This window comes from Caretta caretta, chromosome 5 (genome assembly GCF_965140235.1).
Source record: "Caretta caretta isolate rCarCar2 chromosome 5, rCarCar1.hap1, whole genome shotgun sequence".
NCBI classification, from domain to species: Eukaryota; Metazoa; Chordata; order Testudines; family Cheloniidae; genus Caretta; species Caretta caretta.
Window position 1 is genome coordinate 42,365,982 of NC_134210.1, and position 18,612 is coordinate 42,384,593.

Here is an 18,612-nt window from a genome sequence, read left to right on the forward strand (position 1 = left end):
TAAAGGTGCATCTTATTTTTCTGGCTGTACCAGTCCTCCTCAGTGAGTCGGTGCAGTGGGGAAAGAGGAGGCCTTGCTTTCTGTCCAGCCCCATTGCAGTACAGAGTGATCTGAGGAAGTGAGGAGAGAAGTCCTTGCTCCCACAAGTCCAAGGAATACATTTGTGCCTAGTCTTTAGCGGGGTGTACAAGAATGGGAAAAGCTACCTTACCTTCTACCCAACAACATACCTACAAAACAGTGAGGCAGTCTTGCTTTGAGTGATTAATTTTGGGCTGAATCCTGCCAAAAATTATTCATGTGAGTGGTTTTACTCAATGAGCAGTCCCATTGAGTTTAGTGTGTTTGTTTACATGAGTTAAGATAAAGTGTTTTCAGGATTAGGTTCAAAGTTTTCATTTTAAATTGAGATGAAAGTATATATTTGTTTAGTCATATGGTGCATCTCCAGTGTTAAATGAAACCTTAAAATTTTCCTTCAGTTAAAAACACAAAAGTCTGGACTTTATTTTGTGATACGGGTCACTTTTCTGGATTTGGTATTAAATAAAACTTATTGTGGCCATCTGGAACGGATTAGGCAGTCTGTGGATATACCTTCCCCCACCTCTCTATCCCTGTCACTGCGCACACACAAATTTTATAAACTAAATCTGAAGACACCTGCTAAGCAACTGAAAATCACAGCTCAGCTAACTGCATCACAAATGAAAAATAACTCCCTTTTTAGTGATTAGAAAACATTCCACTCACATAATGCTCTTGTTAATTAGCTGCAAAACACCTGCTGGTTGAATTTGCCATGTAGTAAGCAGTTTTTCAGAATAACATTCTAACTTCTTTATTGTTCCATGTTCCCTTAATTCCCAGAGTCTGTTTTATTCCTTTCAGCTACAAAAATCTATGTGTAAGAAATGTTAAGGGTCCAATTTACACCTGAAGAAGCCCGGAAGTTCAGAGGTAAGGGTGAAAACCTGGGCTGTATTTCAGGGCTTTAGCTCACAAATGCGTACAAAAGAATAAACAGACAAATAAAATTAAATAAATTACAATAATGGAAATTAAGGCCAAAGTGCTGATTGAATTTCCTGTCTTGATTCTTAATTTGTCTGCTAAACTCTAAGTTCTACAATCTAATTACATATTTAGTCATAATTCACAACCATACTGGTTTCTTTGGGTTAAAACTGATTAAAACATAGCAACATTATAAAATGTGTAATTCTCTGGCTCAGTTCAGCAGTTGGTGTAAATACCTTGTCTGACTAGGTACAGCCTTTTAAATGTTTGGACAGATATAACCAGCAACACACATGCAATAAAGAGTTTGGGTCTTAATAAAGTAAATAACTGAGAAATCTAAAATTAAGCAATGCAAAATGCCAAAAGCAATTGGTCCACAATATATATATATATAAAATTTCAGCCAAAACAGTTCAGCCATTTCTGAAAACAAGGCTATGGAAAAATACATTTTTCAATATTAAAAAAAAATCTGGTGACCATTTGTTTGGTTACTTCCGGGAATGGCGTGGGGCTATGGCAGATAGGCCGGCAGCCGGCCTAAGCCCTGCTGCATCGCAGGCCAGGAGCCACCTGTGGTAAGCGCCTCCGAGCCGGAGCCTACTCTCACACCCCCTCTTGCACCCCAACCCCCTGCCCCAGGTCAAAATCCCCTCCTGCACCCAAACTCCCTCCCAGACCCCGCAGTCCTCACCTTCTCCTGCACCCCAACACTGCCCCAGCCTGGAGCCCCCTCCTGCACCCAAACTCCCTCCCAGAAAGAAACTAATATAACAGCTGTTCTAAGGTAAGAAGTAGGGTGTTTTGAATTAACTATATTCTACATGTTTTAAGACTCAAATGTAATCACAGAATGGCTTTATGTTAATTAAAAGGCAAGTTTAGTATAGTGTTAATAGCCTTGATGCCATAATTGCGATCATTTTGTTTTAAATTAGGAAAAAGACTTGTATATAGGGGCCCGACAAATCTAATAGCCCCAGGCCCACAGGAGAGTTATTCTGGCCCTGGTCCTTCCCCGAAACCTGGTAAATCCCAAGATATCTATGAGAGGCCAGCACCATCTTCACAGAGGTTCTGGGCTTCCACACCAGCTCTGGCTCCCAGCAGTGACACCTGCTTGGCTCCATTGGAGTTGTGCTACCAGAGACTTCCACTGACTATAGATGCCCTGGGACTTCCACTAGGTGGGTTCTGTAGAAAAGATAATACAGATTTATGCTGTATTATCTTTTCCAGTGAATCTCCATGGGGCCAGGGTGTGTGGAAAAGACAAAGTGTATCCTTTCCAGATCACCCAATCCTCCCTCAGCCTGCCCAGTCTCCACGTCCTCCCCCCAGCATGGACCCCAGACCAATGGATGACTCTCCGCAGGAGCCAGGGTGGAGGGAATGGAGCCAGTGAGGTGCCTGACCCCTCCCTTCTGCATAAGAGGAAAAGATCTGTGTTTGCAGGGTGCCTTCTGTGGCCTGAATAATCCTCTCTAGGATCCACCAGACTTGTGGCCAGTCCCTTTAGCCATTTTCACAGGAGACCAAACCCAGCCCTCCCCATTACCCCAAGGGATGATGTCAAGGGATCTCTGCAAGGAGATCCTTGAAGAGATTTTCTCCTCCAGTCATCCCTTGCACAGGTTTTACACTAGGAGAGCAAGCCGGTCCTGTCCATGAATTTTTTTAAAAGTCTTAAATGGAAAGCAAATACTTGATCCAAACTTAATAAATGTATCTGCAGTAGCTTTCCTTTTCATTAATGTACTTCCTTAATCCCTCAGATTATCCTAGTTAATAATGAAATTCACAAGAGGAAAAAACAACTTAAGTTTTTTCTGAAGCTTATATTACAATAATTAGTATAATAGATTTAAGTATTTCAATTCCATGCATTTCCATGCATTTCCATATCTCACATATATGGAAGAAGTGTAATGGTTTAAAGAGTTTACAGAAAAGAGAGCCAAGGAATGGATACATTAGGCTGCTCATGCTGACTACTAAACGTAAAACACATTCTGATAAAGAATAGTAAATCCTTTCTGAACTTTAGGTGATCAATGGTTTGCTTTACTACAATGCAAACTTGAAAATGATTTCATTTTATACTTGTGACAGACGCTTTCAACTTTCAGCTACATGTTACTTCATAAAAGAAGAAATAGACGTAGTTCCGGATATTGATCTCATGCCAAATTGCTAGTCTCAGTCATTCAAAATGCCAACTAACTTTTCCTATAGGAAGAGACTATTTTTATATAAATCATCCAGAGACAGTGGGTAGGAGGGACCCATGACCACCCATGGGAATGATGAGGAAGATGCCAACACTGCAGGAGGGGCTGAGTCCTCCTCCAACACCAGGGTTGCCTCCACTGCTGGGGTCTCAGTACCGGGGTCGGAGTCCGAGTCTGGATCCCGTACTGGTCGGGGCTGCACTGAGGCTTGCCTCTCAGATGCTGCCGCAGATCATAGGGGGGAATGAGGACCTGGCATCGAAGGCAGTCCTGCCAATGAATCGGCCACTGCCCTGGTGGGGAAGCACCTGCGGCAGGTACAACACCGAAGTCCGATGCATAAGATGAGTAGTGTCTCCTCGGCAGGAGGATTCCTCTTCTGAGGATTCCTCCCTGAAAGACCACAGCAGAGCCATTGTCGCTTCCACCACTGGCTGTGATGCGGAACCAGGGAGAGATGCCAGGGAGTCGGGGACCAGTGAGGTGGCTCCAGCGACCAGTGTCGCAAAGCTGGCAACCAGAGCCGCAAAGCTGGAGAGCAGGTCATGAAGCTGGGGATTGGTGCTGAGTTGGTGACCATTACAGCGGGCCTATGGGGGGTTTCCCTCTGGAAGGAGCTGCCTTCAATGACTCCAAGGTCAGTGGGTAGTCTCGGGGAGTGGGCAGAACTAGGGGAGCCATCAGGTCCGTTGCCGCCTGAAAAGCCTCAGGTGTCGAAGGGGCTCTCAAGCATAGGGTGCCCCGACAGCTCCGAGGAGAAGGTGGTGGGTCCCAGACTCGGCTTGGCGCCCTGGGTGGAGGCTTTGGGGAGGACAAGTGGCCTGGTACAGGTCTCACCTCATCAGTCACTCACCTCTTATCCTTTTTTGGCACAGGGGAGTGCCCTCTTTCAGCACACTGTTTCTTGTGCCACTTCCTTGGCACCGGAGATGGTGATCGGTGCCAAGAAGGTCCCAGTATTGGGGGAGCCCTCTGTATCAAGGCCAAAGTGCTGGGAGCCAAATTGGAGTGGGACGGCTCCAAGGCAGGTCCAAGTGCGCTTCTATTAACAGGACCTTCAGAGAAATGTCCCTGCATGGCCTGAAGCTCCTGAAGATCTTGCACTTGTCTTTAATGTGAGCTTCCCCGAGGCACTGTAAGCAGCTCGCATGCAAGTCGTTCACTGGCATGGGCTTATGGCAGGTGGCACACAGTCTGAAACCTGGGGACTGGGGCACACCCCATCCCTTGGACGACATCCCGTGATAGGGATTGCTATTCAGTTTAACTAATTAACTAACAACTAAACTCCTACACAAGAACAACTGAGTCCAAAAAATCACTGGGAGAACTTGCAAGCACAAGAGAGAAAGCTGTTTCAACAACCATCACAGGCAGTAAGAAGGAACTGAGAGGACACAGGGCTGGCAGAGCCTCTTATACTGGCACATGAGCATGGAGCTCCAGGGAACACTAAGGCCAGCCCTATAGAAAATCTCCTGGGGGAAGAATCTCCAGCAACTGTGTAAATGGGCACACCCATACCTTACATTGACTTGACATGAGCAAGCACTCTAAGAAGAACCCTCTGAGCAAAGGGGAAGCAGAGAAAGAATTGTTCCCGTAAGACCTAACAATGACTCCTGGGACAACTTCTGGGATAATACAGTTTGAACACCATCTCTTGGTGCCTAAAAGCCAAATCCAGCCCTAAATATATTAAAAATGAAAGGCCTGTGGTCAGCTCTGCACAAGTATGCATGAAAATTAAAGAAGTTTTTTGCCTCTCTTTTGTGCCTCTATGCAGAGGTTAAGAAAAATTAGTGTCTTTTAGTTCAGGAGCACAAAGACTAAGAGTCTAACACTGATGCCATAACCCTTTCCTCTCCCTTGAAAAGACCAGCAAAGATGTCCCCACACTGGGGGAACATATCCTGCACTCTTTTAAAGGACCTCACTGCTATGCTCTCAGAGTGAGTTTTGCAGCATCATGCCTCGAGGAACTCCGACTGGACCACTGCACCTCTGCATTAACCCCTACCATAGGCTATGCCAAATCTCTGCAGATTCAAAGAAATTAACTTCTGCCTACATAACTTTCCCCTGGATACAATACTTCCTACTGTGCATTCTAAAATGTTACATAGTGTTGCTGTGTACTGGAAAACAGCTGCCAAGTGACTCGCTAAAGCAGGTCTGTCATTCAGTGGGTAAAGTGATTCTTTTACATATACAATAAAACATGAACATATTTCTATGCATTTTCACTATTTGAAAGGATGTGAAAAATCCAGAGAAACATACGTATAGCAATGCTATTGCCTTTCCGGTGGATACTGGCAGTACTGGGGATGCATGTTGCAGAGCATATTTGTTGGTGACAAAAGGAGAAACACAGCATATTGCCGAGAAATATACTTCCTAAATAATGAGGACAGTAGTAGCTGGCAACAGTACAGAAGTGTCTAGTTAAGAAAAGTGCTCAGGGCCTCTTCAGTGTCTCCAGCCCAAAAAAGTATGTGCAACCACTTGAAAATGCACAAAATATACCATATATGGCATTTTCTAGTTTTCCTGCAGTTTGTCTAAACTATAGATTATAAAAATACTTGGATTACTCAGTATAAAACACTATGGGCCTGATTCTTTACTCACATATGTAGTGTTTACTCTCACACAAGGGGTCCACTCGATTCAGTAGGATTATTGTAGTATAAATATATAGAGAGTTGAAGGATTAAGCTATATATATAAAATCATTATTTATAGGGATTCCAATCACTTTAATATTACAAACTTTCCAAATTTCTAGGCATGATAAGGTACTAATTGCAGGGGCCACATCTGTGTCAGTGTCAGTGCAGCACTTTATTGAAGAAGTAACAGTACAGTTTGTTAATGGGAAAAGAGAAACTGCCTCTAACTCAATAATAAGAACAAATTCTTCTTAAATCCTTTATGGCTGTAGTAAGTTATTCTCTTATTTAAAGCACTTTGTTTTTTGCAAACCACATTAGATTTGTATTTAATTCTAAAAGATAAAATAAAGTCCTGAGATGGAATACTATCAGTGGAATGTGAAATTTCATGCTCTTACTCTTTTAAAGAAACACTATCCCTTTAAGTGAATGAAGTTCCAAATGTTTTTCTGTTTAAAACATTTACATTCTAGGGGCCAAATTCTGCCCTTTGGAGATACACATGCGCATCTCAATTTCCCCCTAGAACTCTCTTCTCCATAGGTTGTTGGACATGTGTTTTACTTGGTCTGCTGCCATACCAGGCAATAAAATTAATGGCTGTGGATCTTCCCTCCCAACAGGAGGAGATTCATTCCCTGCACATTTTATTCAATCAGTCATATATGTTATTTGAAAAAACAGCTGTTCAGTACCTGGGTATAACAAACTAATGGTCTCAGGCTACGAGTCCACACCTTATAGAAATGAATGGGCATGATTAAAGATTCTTTTGTTTTGGGGGGAGAGAGAGAGAAAGAGAGAGAGTATAACTTTTATGTTGTTTATTCCCCTCACACTGTGAGCAGTGATGGAAGCAGACCATGCAAGGGAGCAAGAGGACACTTCATGCCCCCATACTTTTCTGCACAGGTGACTAGGTCAAGCAACACTCTTGCACCTACTTTATGCTGCTATAGAATTAATCATGGAGCAGGCTGAGGGGGCACAATGGGAGGCTAAAAGTTGCCAGGAGGGTAAAGGTATGGATAGTTTCAAAATATCTCTTTTTTTTTTTTTTTTGGCTTTCAGGCTCATCAGAGGAAGAGATTTTTGAAACAGGGGAGGAAGTAGGGCCAAAAGCCCAACTCAGGCTGAAAGTATTAACTCAATCTGCCATAGCAAAAATAATGTGTAGTATAGCATATTGGGTATTTAGCCTCTAAAGTTTCATATTTGGAAGAGAAACTATGTAGAACATGGTTCTTAGAGCCTCAGATGTGAGGTAGCAGCTGGGTCACAGGCAGACAAGAGGCTACCAGGAAGAGGATGCCGTACATCTACAAAGATATGGGATCCAATTCTTAGGAGGGAAAGAAACTGGATGGGTCTTTATGCTTTTTTGTTTTGCACAGAGATTCACAAAGCCTAGGCCCAGTTCCACAGAGTTGACCCTACCAAGCTGGAGATCATATTGCTAAAGTAAGATGATACCATCTGTGACACCAACAATGTTGTATTCAAATGTAATGACTGCAGTTTGTCCTCAAAGGCACACACACTGCTCCTGTGCACATTCAGAGATAAAAGATAGACCTATACAAGTTTCCACACTATTTTTAATGTTGTTTTGACAATAAAAAGAAAATTGCTAAGACTCCATTGGGGTTTGCTAAAGTCAGAGTCACTTTATGGGAAGGAGGAGATAGATTACCCAAACAATACTACAGTATTAATCAACAGTAGACTTTATATAGAAAGCTGTCAACTCAGTATACTAACATTATTAATATTTCTTCTTAAAGAATTCACTGCAACAATTACAGGATCAAATATTAGGATTTGGTATAGTCTCATACTAAAAATGACTAAGTGAACCATCCAATAAGGGATGTGATAGAGAAAACAGCCTTCATTTGTTTAACATTTTAGTTCAACCACAGATTTATCCTGTGCACAAAACCAACACAAACAACATAACTTCAGAGTTTTCAAGTAAAGAGATAAAAGCAAGGAAATGCTGAATAATGGGCACAATTCCTTTAACAAATATTCCCATTGTGTTTAAGTGAAATATGTCATGTAGGTTCAGCCACTATTCTGAGACTCCGCAATAAGTGTACAGTATTAGCTACCTGCACTTAGCTACCATGACGTTTATTTGAAAGAAAATAAACTGCTGAGCTATTTCAAAAAGAAAAAAAAATCTTCAAACAGGGCTTCACGCCTTGTATCCTCAGAGTCTCCACAACAGTGTTGAGCGAGTACAGATTTTGCTGCCAGGAAATACTCTTGCTGATCAGCATTCCTTTCTGGCTATAGCATAAACACTGGCATCACTGATAGAAGCATGCCACGTTCCCAACACTGCCTACAGTAAGCAGACCATACAAATCTCTTTTATCAATCTTTTTTTAATTGCTGTGAGAGAGGAAAAGGGAGGAGAGAATGCCTTACAGTCTCCTCCTTTTCTATACCAGTGTGGTGCCATGCTCCAGGTGGGGGCTGATGTAACTGGGGACTTAAGACTGATGTTTCAGCCTTAGCACTGTTTACTAAAATAAATCAGCATAAGTCAGGGATTTCAGGGTGAGCAAGGTCAAGTTCTTAATGTTATTTAGTGTAGATTTTGTGTGAGAATTTCATTTTTATAGTTTTATTAGATAGTTATAATCATTAAATGAAAAGAAGCACTCCCTCATGAAAGTATATAAAAACATTGGCTTTGAGACTAATTGTTTATACAACAGATAGAGACATACATATGTGTATATAAATGGGACCACTCACATGTATAAAATTAAGCCTGCATATTAAGCATGCCTTTGCAGAATCAGTGCCTTAAAATGGAACATTATTGGGTTCTAAATTTGTACTTTATTTAAGGACGTTTTCAAAGTGATTTTTACCCATTAGACCAAAGCAGTTCTTTCAAAGATATTGGAATGTATTGTATCAATCTAGCTACTACATGTGCTCATTAATTGAATGTATTAAAACTAATTTATGAAATATTGATGAAAAACACATTTTGCACTCAAAATGGTTACATACAAGAATCCAGTACCTCCAGCATATTCTTTCATTGCTGCGCTACTGTAATTCAAAAACAGATCTAAAGCATTTTTTCAAAAATATCATAGCTTTTATGCTCAAATTCCAATCAGGAGTGAATTTTTGTCTTATACTTGAAGGCATTATTCTACACTGATTCCATACCTAAAACCTCCATTAAAGTTTGACATGTGGTGTGCGTACACAATATGCCCCTGAAAAGGGTATTATTAATAGAAACATTAACAATCCTTAGCTATATAGATCAATACTAGCATCACTGTTTTAATATTTACAAAAAAAGAAAACTGTCCCTAAGAAAGAGGTGCACGTCAAATGCTATTTTAATACAATCTATTTGTAGAGTACAATATTTGTTTATCTGTAACTACACAGAGAAAACAGAGTATTTAAAAGGATTGAAAGATTACAAAGTAAGCAGTGTTGAACCTGCTCATAGAAATGGTAATATGTACAGCAAGACACCTTTATACATAAGTTGCCTTGGTATGAACACTAAAAATTTCACTGTCTTTTTTCTTAAATTAAGTTAGATAGCAACAAATGCACAGCCAGATTCTCAGCTGGTGTAAATCTGCATAGCTCCATTGACTTCAGTGAAGTGACACTGATTTATACCAAGGAACTGGTAATAATGTTTTACACTGAAAACATTATACAGTAGTAACAAAACAATTTTTTCTCCTGCTTTTTGATCTTTTTCCCAGAATTTTTAGAATTTTTATTCAACTATAAAAGTTTTAAACGATCAAGCAAATTCATCATATCTACTCCAAGATCTTTTATGGGCACAGTTATGAGAAGCACAGTTATTGAAGTTATTGAAATTGTAAGTACTGTAAGTTCTTAGACATTTTCTTTCCAATTTTTTAAAATCTATGTTTTAATGGTCTGATATATTCTCAAAGACAAGCACCATATTATCTTTTTACCCTCTCAAGATTACCTACCCCTTAAATTACTTTAAATATAGGTTTTACACATAAGTAAATACAAGAAAACCATAGAAAGAAGATAAAATAAATATAAGACCTGCAATAAACCATACCTAGTAATAAGAACCGCATTATCGTGGTGGGCAATCCCATTTTCTGGAATGGTGTTTCCATCGCTTTGGTGGGAGAGAATGGATTTCTGCCACTTACAGAAGCTATCGAGGGACTTGTCTGCATGGTGGTTTATCTCCAAGTTTGGCTGCAATACAACATGCATACCAGAAATGTTCCAAACAAATTACTAAGGTCAGTTGTTAAGCCTTTTGAAGACTAAAATGGGACTATAATTAGAAGCAGTGGTTTCTAGGAATAATCTCTTCTTGCCAATTTTTATCTCTAAAATCTGACCCAGAGTTCAGTTAGTGTATTACTGAACAGGCATTCTTTCACTTCCAGCTTTAATAATGATTATGTCAATATAAAAATTTTAGATTATAAAAATATAGACATAGAAATAAAATTGTAATTGCAAGTCTCTACCACTGAAATCTCCACAAGTAAGTTGAAGATATCTGTTACATTAGGTAAATATTAAGGTGATAAATGAGGCATATTCCTTGAAATTATTTCAATCTTCCTTAAAAATAGCAAAAGATTACAGATGAGGCTTTATACTCAAATATAGGCTTTCTAAACAATAATTAGGTGGATTCTATAATGGTACACAGTGAAGTATGCTGTAGTTTATTGGTCTGAAGTTTAATGTAATTGCAGCTCAGTCTTACCTGATCTTCAGTGAGAACAATTAAACGAGTCACTATAATATTCACAACGTTTCCTAGACTGGAATCACGATAAAGTTTGGCAACCTGACCTCCAGAAAAGAAGAAAAGACACAAAGTCAGACAAGAAACACCATTCATTTGACATATGCTTAAAAATTGGTCTGTTTTCTCTTATTAAATATAATTTAATAATTTGAACACTTCTTACAGGCACCTAAAGAACTATTTCTAAGTCAACCTTAATCTATTCAGTAAGATAAATCAATATTCCCTACACCTTTTTCACTGCAAACACTTTATAGAATAAACTTGTTTCACAGCTGAATAACTCATGACAAGAGATGTTCAGAATGCTAGTCTAAACAAAAGAACCAACCAAAAGTGTAATCACTATAACTGGTAATTAGAGGGTCAATTTATTTAAAATGAAACCCAAAGGCATTGAAACATAATTTAACAGTGATCATAATATCCTCCCTGACTGAGAAAAGACAATAGTATTGCACATCTCATTGCATGTCTCATTTATCTTCTAATACTAACATTTTACTATATATCATTTTTTGCAGGCTGATACATATTTTAAAGCATTGTTTATTTCAAATTAGAAAACCATATTGCATAATTGCCCATCCTATAAAAAGTGTTAATTATGTTAATATATAGAGGGGTCAAACTTACAATATTCATTACACTCAAAATGTAATGCTCAATGTCTTTGCGACCATGGTATCCCACCATCATTTTGTCTGCTACTACCAGCGTCTCCACAAAGCGTTCAATGCTTACTGATCTCTTCTGTCGACCATGACTACTTAGAGTGTTATTAATTGGAAGTGAAGTTGGAAAAGCAGATGTATCATTCATCCACCAAGGTTTACTACTTCTTGTGAGGTCTTCTAGGAATCAAAATAATTAACCACTTCAGATGGGTCACCAGTTAAACATGTTCAAATACAGCTGTTTTATGTTGACATTATTATCTTAAAGCTTCTAAAATAACAAGAGTTTCTTGAGGGCAAGAAGAAATTAAATCTTTTCTTTAAATATATAGTATATTTTACACTTCCATTAGCAAATATTTTTGCAGCTTGAAAAAGAGCTAGATTTAATACAAAGAAATATTTTTTTTTAAAAAATACAGCAAGTTCTCTTGCTTTCATACATTGTATCATATAGCTGCCTCTAACAATATCAGATTGTTCTCTTAAAAGGCCTGATCCTGCAAAACTCTTATTTATATTCCCAGATACAAATTACATTATAACGTGGAATTAAGAATTAATACATTTCAGTATTTAAATGGTAAGAACACTACAGGGATCTTGTAATTATCCCAAAAATAAGCACTACAAGCCTAGGAAATTCAGAGTTAAGGTTTAAAGTTAAAAGAAATCCAAACATATTAAGGCATGGTAATACACAGTTAAGGCATTCAAAAAACCTTAATTTTGCCCTGTAATGACATCATGCAATAACTGTACAATTATGCTTAGTGCATAATAGTGTTTGTTCTGCCAGATTAAACAGATGTTTTAAAATATATTAAATAGTTTTCATTCAAGTGGGAGTTAAAAATGGTCTGACTACACATCTTAAAGGACCTATTTTTTAATTAATTTTAACAATAAAATAAACTAAGGGCTAGATCCACAAAGGGATTCAGGTGACTAACTGGCATGTTGGGTGCCTCAGTCCAAAATTTAGATCCTCAAAACACCAGCTCAGCTGCCACATAACTCTGCAGACACCCAAGTTTCTGCTAGTAAAGTCCCCAAGGTACCTAAATTTCTGCTGCCTGGCATACGCATAGCCACCTAAATCCTAATGCCCAGGCACCTAGTTCATGCCCAAACCCCAGTGGGACCTTCAAGCTAGGCACTGCCCCACCTAACTCGCCTGTGGGGCCCTATCTGTAAGTATGGTCAGAGCACAGCCACTGAATCAGACCTTGTACAAAACAGAGGGAGGAGGCGTCAGCAGTACCCCCACCAACTGTAGCCCAGTGGTTACAGCGCTCATCTAAGATACAAGAGAATCACATTCAAATCCCTTTTCTGGCTGCAATGGCACAGGAATTTGAACTCTAGTCTCCTTCTCCCATCTGAATGCCCTACTTACTGGCCTATGTGGTACTCTGGAGTGGGTTTTTTTCAGTCTCTCCCACTGAAGCTGTTCCATTCTGTATAAATAATCAAATAGTCATTGAAACAGGGACTTACATTTGGATCTCCCAAATTCCAAGTGGGCACCCAAACTCCTGGGCTATTGAGTCATTTTCTCTCTCTTTCTCTCAATGAATATTTAAGTCATCCTCAACTACGGAACAGTGACTGGCACGTCACATCCATAATGAACAGTCCTTATCTTAAAAAGTAGCCCTGTGGGCTTGGGCTCAATTTAATAAAGTAAGCATATGCTTAACTTTAAGCACGTGCTCGAGTCTATCCTTCAGCAATGCACTTAAGCACGGGCTTAATTTAAGCACATGCTTATGTCCCATTTACGTCAATGAAATTTAAGTATATATTTAAACTTAAGCATGCGCTTAAGTTCTCTACTGGGTATGGATGGACTTAAGCATGTGGTTAAAGCTATATCTGAGCTTAAGAGCTTTGCTGAATTGGGGGCTTAAAAGGACAGCTCATTGGATCTATTTTTGCATGTATCTACTGAAATTAGTTAATTTGTGATGGTGCCTATAGTGTCAATGGGAGTCTGTAGTTGCTTCAACTATACATCCCATTTTCAATGGTTAATGACTCAGCTATGAAGAAAATGTGTACGAGGTCAAAACAAGGCCTCATTGTTGCAGTAAATTTCTCATTTATTAAATGTTTACAGTTCATAGAATATATACCTTTACCAGAGCCATTTCTTTAAAAGACCCATATCAAATTGTAGAGACATTGAAAAATGAAAATAAATTTGGTTACTTCAAATCATTGGGTTTAATGATATCATTGTGACAAGCCTTAGGCAAGGTTATAGTCATTTGTTAAAAAATCAGCATCGGGTATTAAAGACTGCTGAAGTTCGTATAACCAAAAACAGGTATTTTCCTGTATTTCAATCACTATTCAAGGAAATTAAAGTTTGCTTTAATTGATCAAACATTTTACTCTTACTGAAGCAGTGATTTAGGAATGTCTGGAATCTTGTCTGATAAATTTTGTAATAAGATGGGGGGGGGAACCTTTGTTTGGCCATATTGAAGTTGCATAAGTTCAGCAGTTTGAGGATTTTTGGTGCTCCTATAATGCAAAAATTATTTTATAAACATGAAATGTAGACTAGGAATTTTTTTCTCTTTCATAAAAAAAGATATAAGTAATTTGAAAATCATCTAGTGTGCACTTGTAGAAACCTTTTAAAGAGTAAATGACAAACAACAACATTTCGCACTCAAAGGTATAGTTTTCATACCAAGGTTCCAAAGTACTTATATATATATATTGTAACAGAGCTTCCTCTCTCCCTCGGTGGGTCCCATGCTTCCATTTAGCAATGGGCTGAGGTATTCTTTTCCCTCAGGATTTTCCCCATACCCCTGGGTTTACTGTCCACACCCCCTGCCAGAGCAGGATTCCTCCCAGCCTCTATGAAGGGTAGGGTTGCCAACTGTGTAATGGCACTGTGATGTTGCACTCCACATGTTTTATGAAACTATGCTTATGAATGTGAATATAATGTAACTGAAATATGCTTTATGCAAAAGGTCTCTTGTAAGGTATCATAACAAAGGTTATAACCTACTGAATATATTCCTCCTATTTGTATGTATGTATCATTCTTGTATCTGAAGCTAGAAATATGAAGTATAACACTGAGGTCCTATTGCAACTATGCAAAGTGTGGGCCATTAATGGTGGCTTAGAATCTTGATGGCTTCCATTGACTAGGACAATTGGTTGTGAATAGGTTTATTTACCTGAAAGCCTTCCTGTGTATGTGTGGGCCAGCCCATGGGTAATGAAGAATGAGGTCTCACAGGACATGTGACTATGTCACATGATATTGGAATCCATCTTAAAATTTGGTACTTTTCCATTTAGAAGGGAGGGTGGGGACCGAGAGAGACAAAAGATTCCCACCTTGTGCCAAAGCTATAAAAGGGGACTCTATAAAAGGGGGAACAGAACAAAGAGGGCTGCCAGTCATGAGAACACCCCTGCTTTTCATCTAAGACGTCTGCTTGAACTAACAAAGACTGTACCAGAGGAAAGGATTGGGCCCAGACTAGGAAGGAATCTAGTCTGTGAAAGAAGCCTACTGGAACATCTCTGAGGGTGAGATTTTACCTGTAATCAGTTTCTTAATGTATTAGGTTTAGACTTGCGTGTTTTCTTTTCCTTGGTGACTTACATTGTTCTGTCTGTTATTACTTGAAACCACTTAAATCCTACTTTTTATACTTAATAAAATCACTTTTGTTTATTAATGAACCCAGAGTAAGTGATTAATACCTGAGGGAGCAAACAGCTGTGCATATCTCTCTATCAGTGTTATAGAGGGCGGACAATTTATGAGTTTACCCTGTATAAGCTTTATACAGAGTAAAACGGATTTATTTGGGGTTTGGATCCCATTGGGAGCTGGATGTCTGGGTGCCAGAGACAGGTAACCTGCAGAGCTGTTTTCACTTAAAGCCTGCAGCTTTGGGGGCATGGCCCAGACCCTGGGTCTGTGTTGCAGCAGACTAGCATGTCTGGCTCAACAAGGCAGGGTTCTGGAAGTCCCAAGCTGGCAAGGAAAACAGGCTCAGAGGTAACTTCAGCACGTCAGGTGACAGTCCCAAGGGGGTCGAACCCGTCACAAGCACAAACCCTAACACCCTTGCACCACCCCCTTCTCCAAGACCCCGCCCCTGTTCACCTAGCCCCCATCCCTCCATCGCTCACTCTCCCCCAGCCTCATTCACTTTCACCAGGCTGGAGCAGGGGGCTGAGGTGTGGGACAGGGTGTGGGCTCTGGGCTGGGACTGAGGGGTTTGGAGCATAGGAGGTGGCTGAGCCTGGGGCAGGGGGCTGAGGTGTAGGAGGGGCTGTGGGAGGTGTTGCGGGGTTTGGGAGGGAGTTTGGGTGCAAGAGGGGGCTCTAGGCTGAGCCTGGGGCAGGGGGTTGAGGTACAGGAGGTTGTGCAGGCTCTGGGAGGGAGTTTTGGTGTGGGAGGAGGCTTCAGGCTGAGCCTGGGGCAGGGGGTTTGAGTGCAGGAGGGGGTGCGGCCTCTGGGAAGGAGTTTGGGTGTGGGGTGCAGGCTCTGGGCTGGGATTTGGGGGGCAGGAAAGGGTGAGGGGGGCAGCGCTTACCTCAGGTGGCTCCTGAAACCGACGGGCATATCCCTCTAGCAGCGGCTTCTAGGCAGGAGGGCCAGGGATCTCCATGCATTGCCCCTGCCCACAGGCACCACCCCCGCAGCTCCCATTGGCTGTGGTTCCTGGCCAATGAGAGCTGTGGAGCCAGCATTCAGGGCACGGGCAGTGCGCAGAGCCCCCATGGCCGCCCCTATGCCTAGGAGCCGGAGGGACATGGTGGCCGCTTCCCCAGAGCCAGAGCTGGGCAGAGCTGGGCAGAAAGCCTGCCTGCCCCACAACAACCGGACTTTTAATGGCCCATTCAGCACTGCTGACCAGAGCCGCCAGGGTACCTTTTCGACCAGGTGTTCCAGTGGAAAATCAGACACTTGACAACCCTACTTGACACTTGTACACTTCCCTCACAACGACTGACTCACGACAAACAAGAAAACTGCATCATGCCAATTAGCTGGAGAAGAAGATCGACGATTGGCTCAGTAAATCTTGATGACACAAAAGCACTAATGAAGAGTAATACAAGTTATTGACCTGGCTCTGTCTATTAATCTATAATAATTAATTCCGACCTAATGTAACTTATGCATAAAACTAATGACTTTTGACTCTATGTAAAGTTCAAAGAATCTGTATTATTCTGTTATTAATATCATTTGGGACACAAAAAGGTCTGACAAGTACTAAATTTCTAAAAGAACAAAATTAATTTTAACTCAAACACATTAACAAATTTTATTGTAAATTCTTAGCATTTCAGTGCACACAGAGTATATGCTGTCAGTTTGGGAAGAATACTCTGCATTCTTCATACACAATGTAGATGTTGAATACCTGATTACGTGCAAAACTTGACTAAACCTAATTGGTGGATTCATGATGTCCACAGCATCTCCATGATAAAGGGCCAGATCTTGTTCAGATTGAAATTGATGCGAGTTTTACTGTTGATTTCAGTGACAGCAGGAGCAGGCCCAAAAATCACAACAGTTCCATGTTACTGAATGATATATTAGATTAATTCTTATAGAATGATGCAGCAGAGTATAAGCATTCATTATCAAGTGTTGCTATTAAATTGAGTAACGCATGAGAAAGCATAAAGATTCTTTAAAAAAATAATGTTCCATAGATACCACTTTTTCCCTAACTTTGACAAATACTTTAATAATGTTTATATCATTTTAAATGTGCAAGATAAGGACATATTAATGTGGGTTCCCCCTTTCCCTTCATTTTAGGCTAGACTATGCATATACAATCTGTTCTGGGTATGGGGAAAGCACATAGTTGTGCCATCCCAGGATTATATACTTGTCAATTTTCTAGTTTCAAACTTCAATTGTTTTTACAATCAGTGGATTCAATTCAAAAGTTTTGTTTTTGCAATGAGAAAAGTGTACTCTTTTTCATTCTCTATAACTCTAATATTGCTGAAGGAATTTTGCTAAATTCTCAAAAAAACCATAATAATTCACCTTCAAGCAAAAATCTAATATAGAACATATCAGCTAAAGGGGTGTGCATATTTAAAAATGATGAGTATGCAAAAATAGCAGGTTACAATGAAAACTGTTTTGCAACCTTAACAATACAGCATGCACTACTAGGCATCTGCTAAAAAACCATTTCAAAAATCATTTCAACAAACTATGCAGCCAAGTGAAAATACCATGAAAGTAAATTAGCAGTATGATCTTTGTTGCAAAGCTAATGATGGAAGACTTCAGCGTAATGTGCTGTCTACAGAACTCTTACATTAAGCTTGATTATAAACTGAGCTAAATTCTGCTCGGGCATAATGCAGTTTCACCTGTTTACCAGTGCTTTACATGGTCCTGCATTTGGAAAATGTTAGTTATATATATGAAAGAGCAATAAAAATAGATAGAAAAATTGAGATAACTCTAAGGTCTTGATCCTGCTAGATGTTCAGCACTCCTGCAAAAAGTTGAGTGCCCTTAACTCCTGGTGAAGTCAATGGAGCTGAGAGTGCCCAGAATTTCACAGGATGAAGCCCTTAATAATTTTAGTTATGTATTCAGAGGTATACAGGGGGACCTGATCCAAATCTAAGTCAGTGGGTGCTTTGCCACTGACTTCAATTGAGTAATGAGGAGTGAGGAATTTAATCAGTTTGGTATGGACAGGATGTTTAAGAGATGAAATAGTATTATTCTTAACTCTTTTTTCCTGAAAAATAAAATAAATCTCATTTATGCTGCTTAAATTTTTGATATCATGACCTTTATACTGAAACAATGGAATTATTCTGGATTTGCACTAGTGTAATTTAGAGCAGAAAAGTGGTCCTATTGTATATTGACTTTGTTCATGAAACACTGTTCTCACAACCAAACTCAGTTAATGCTGTGAGCGTATACACACTTTAAAATGAAATGTTTATTGAACATTATAGTTAAAAAAACCAACACGCTAAATACTTGTTAGAAACATGAATGAGACTTTTCTTTCTTAACTCTGCCCTAAATCCTTGTCTACACCATATCTAGGGGCCCGAGACAGAAAATCTTTATATTTTCCTCAAATATTATTTTTCAGTATAAGTCACAACCCCCTGATGATCCACCACCC

The 18,612-nt window shown here is 39.8% G+C and overlaps 1 protein-coding gene across 4 annotated transcripts in view; it reads right to left on the reverse strand.

Annotated features, from left to right (window-relative positions):
* ADAMTS6 (ADAM metallopeptidase with thrombospondin type 1 motif 6) overlaps positions 1-18,612 on the reverse strand; it is a 321,368-nt gene that overhangs the window by 265,206 nt on the left and 37,550 nt on the right. For all 4 annotated transcript variants that reach the window (XM_075128498.1, XM_048850900.2, XM_048850901.2 and 1 more), the window contains exons 5-7: positions 11,388-11,605; positions 10,707-10,790; positions 10,035-10,180 (exon numbers count right to left, since the gene is read on the reverse strand). In XM_075128498.1, coding sequence (XP_074984599.1) covers positions 10,035-10,180; positions 10,707-10,790; positions 11,388-11,605 — 448 coding nt within the window. The remainder of the gene's footprint in view (positions 1-10,034; positions 10,181-10,706; positions 10,791-11,387; positions 11,606-18,612) is intronic.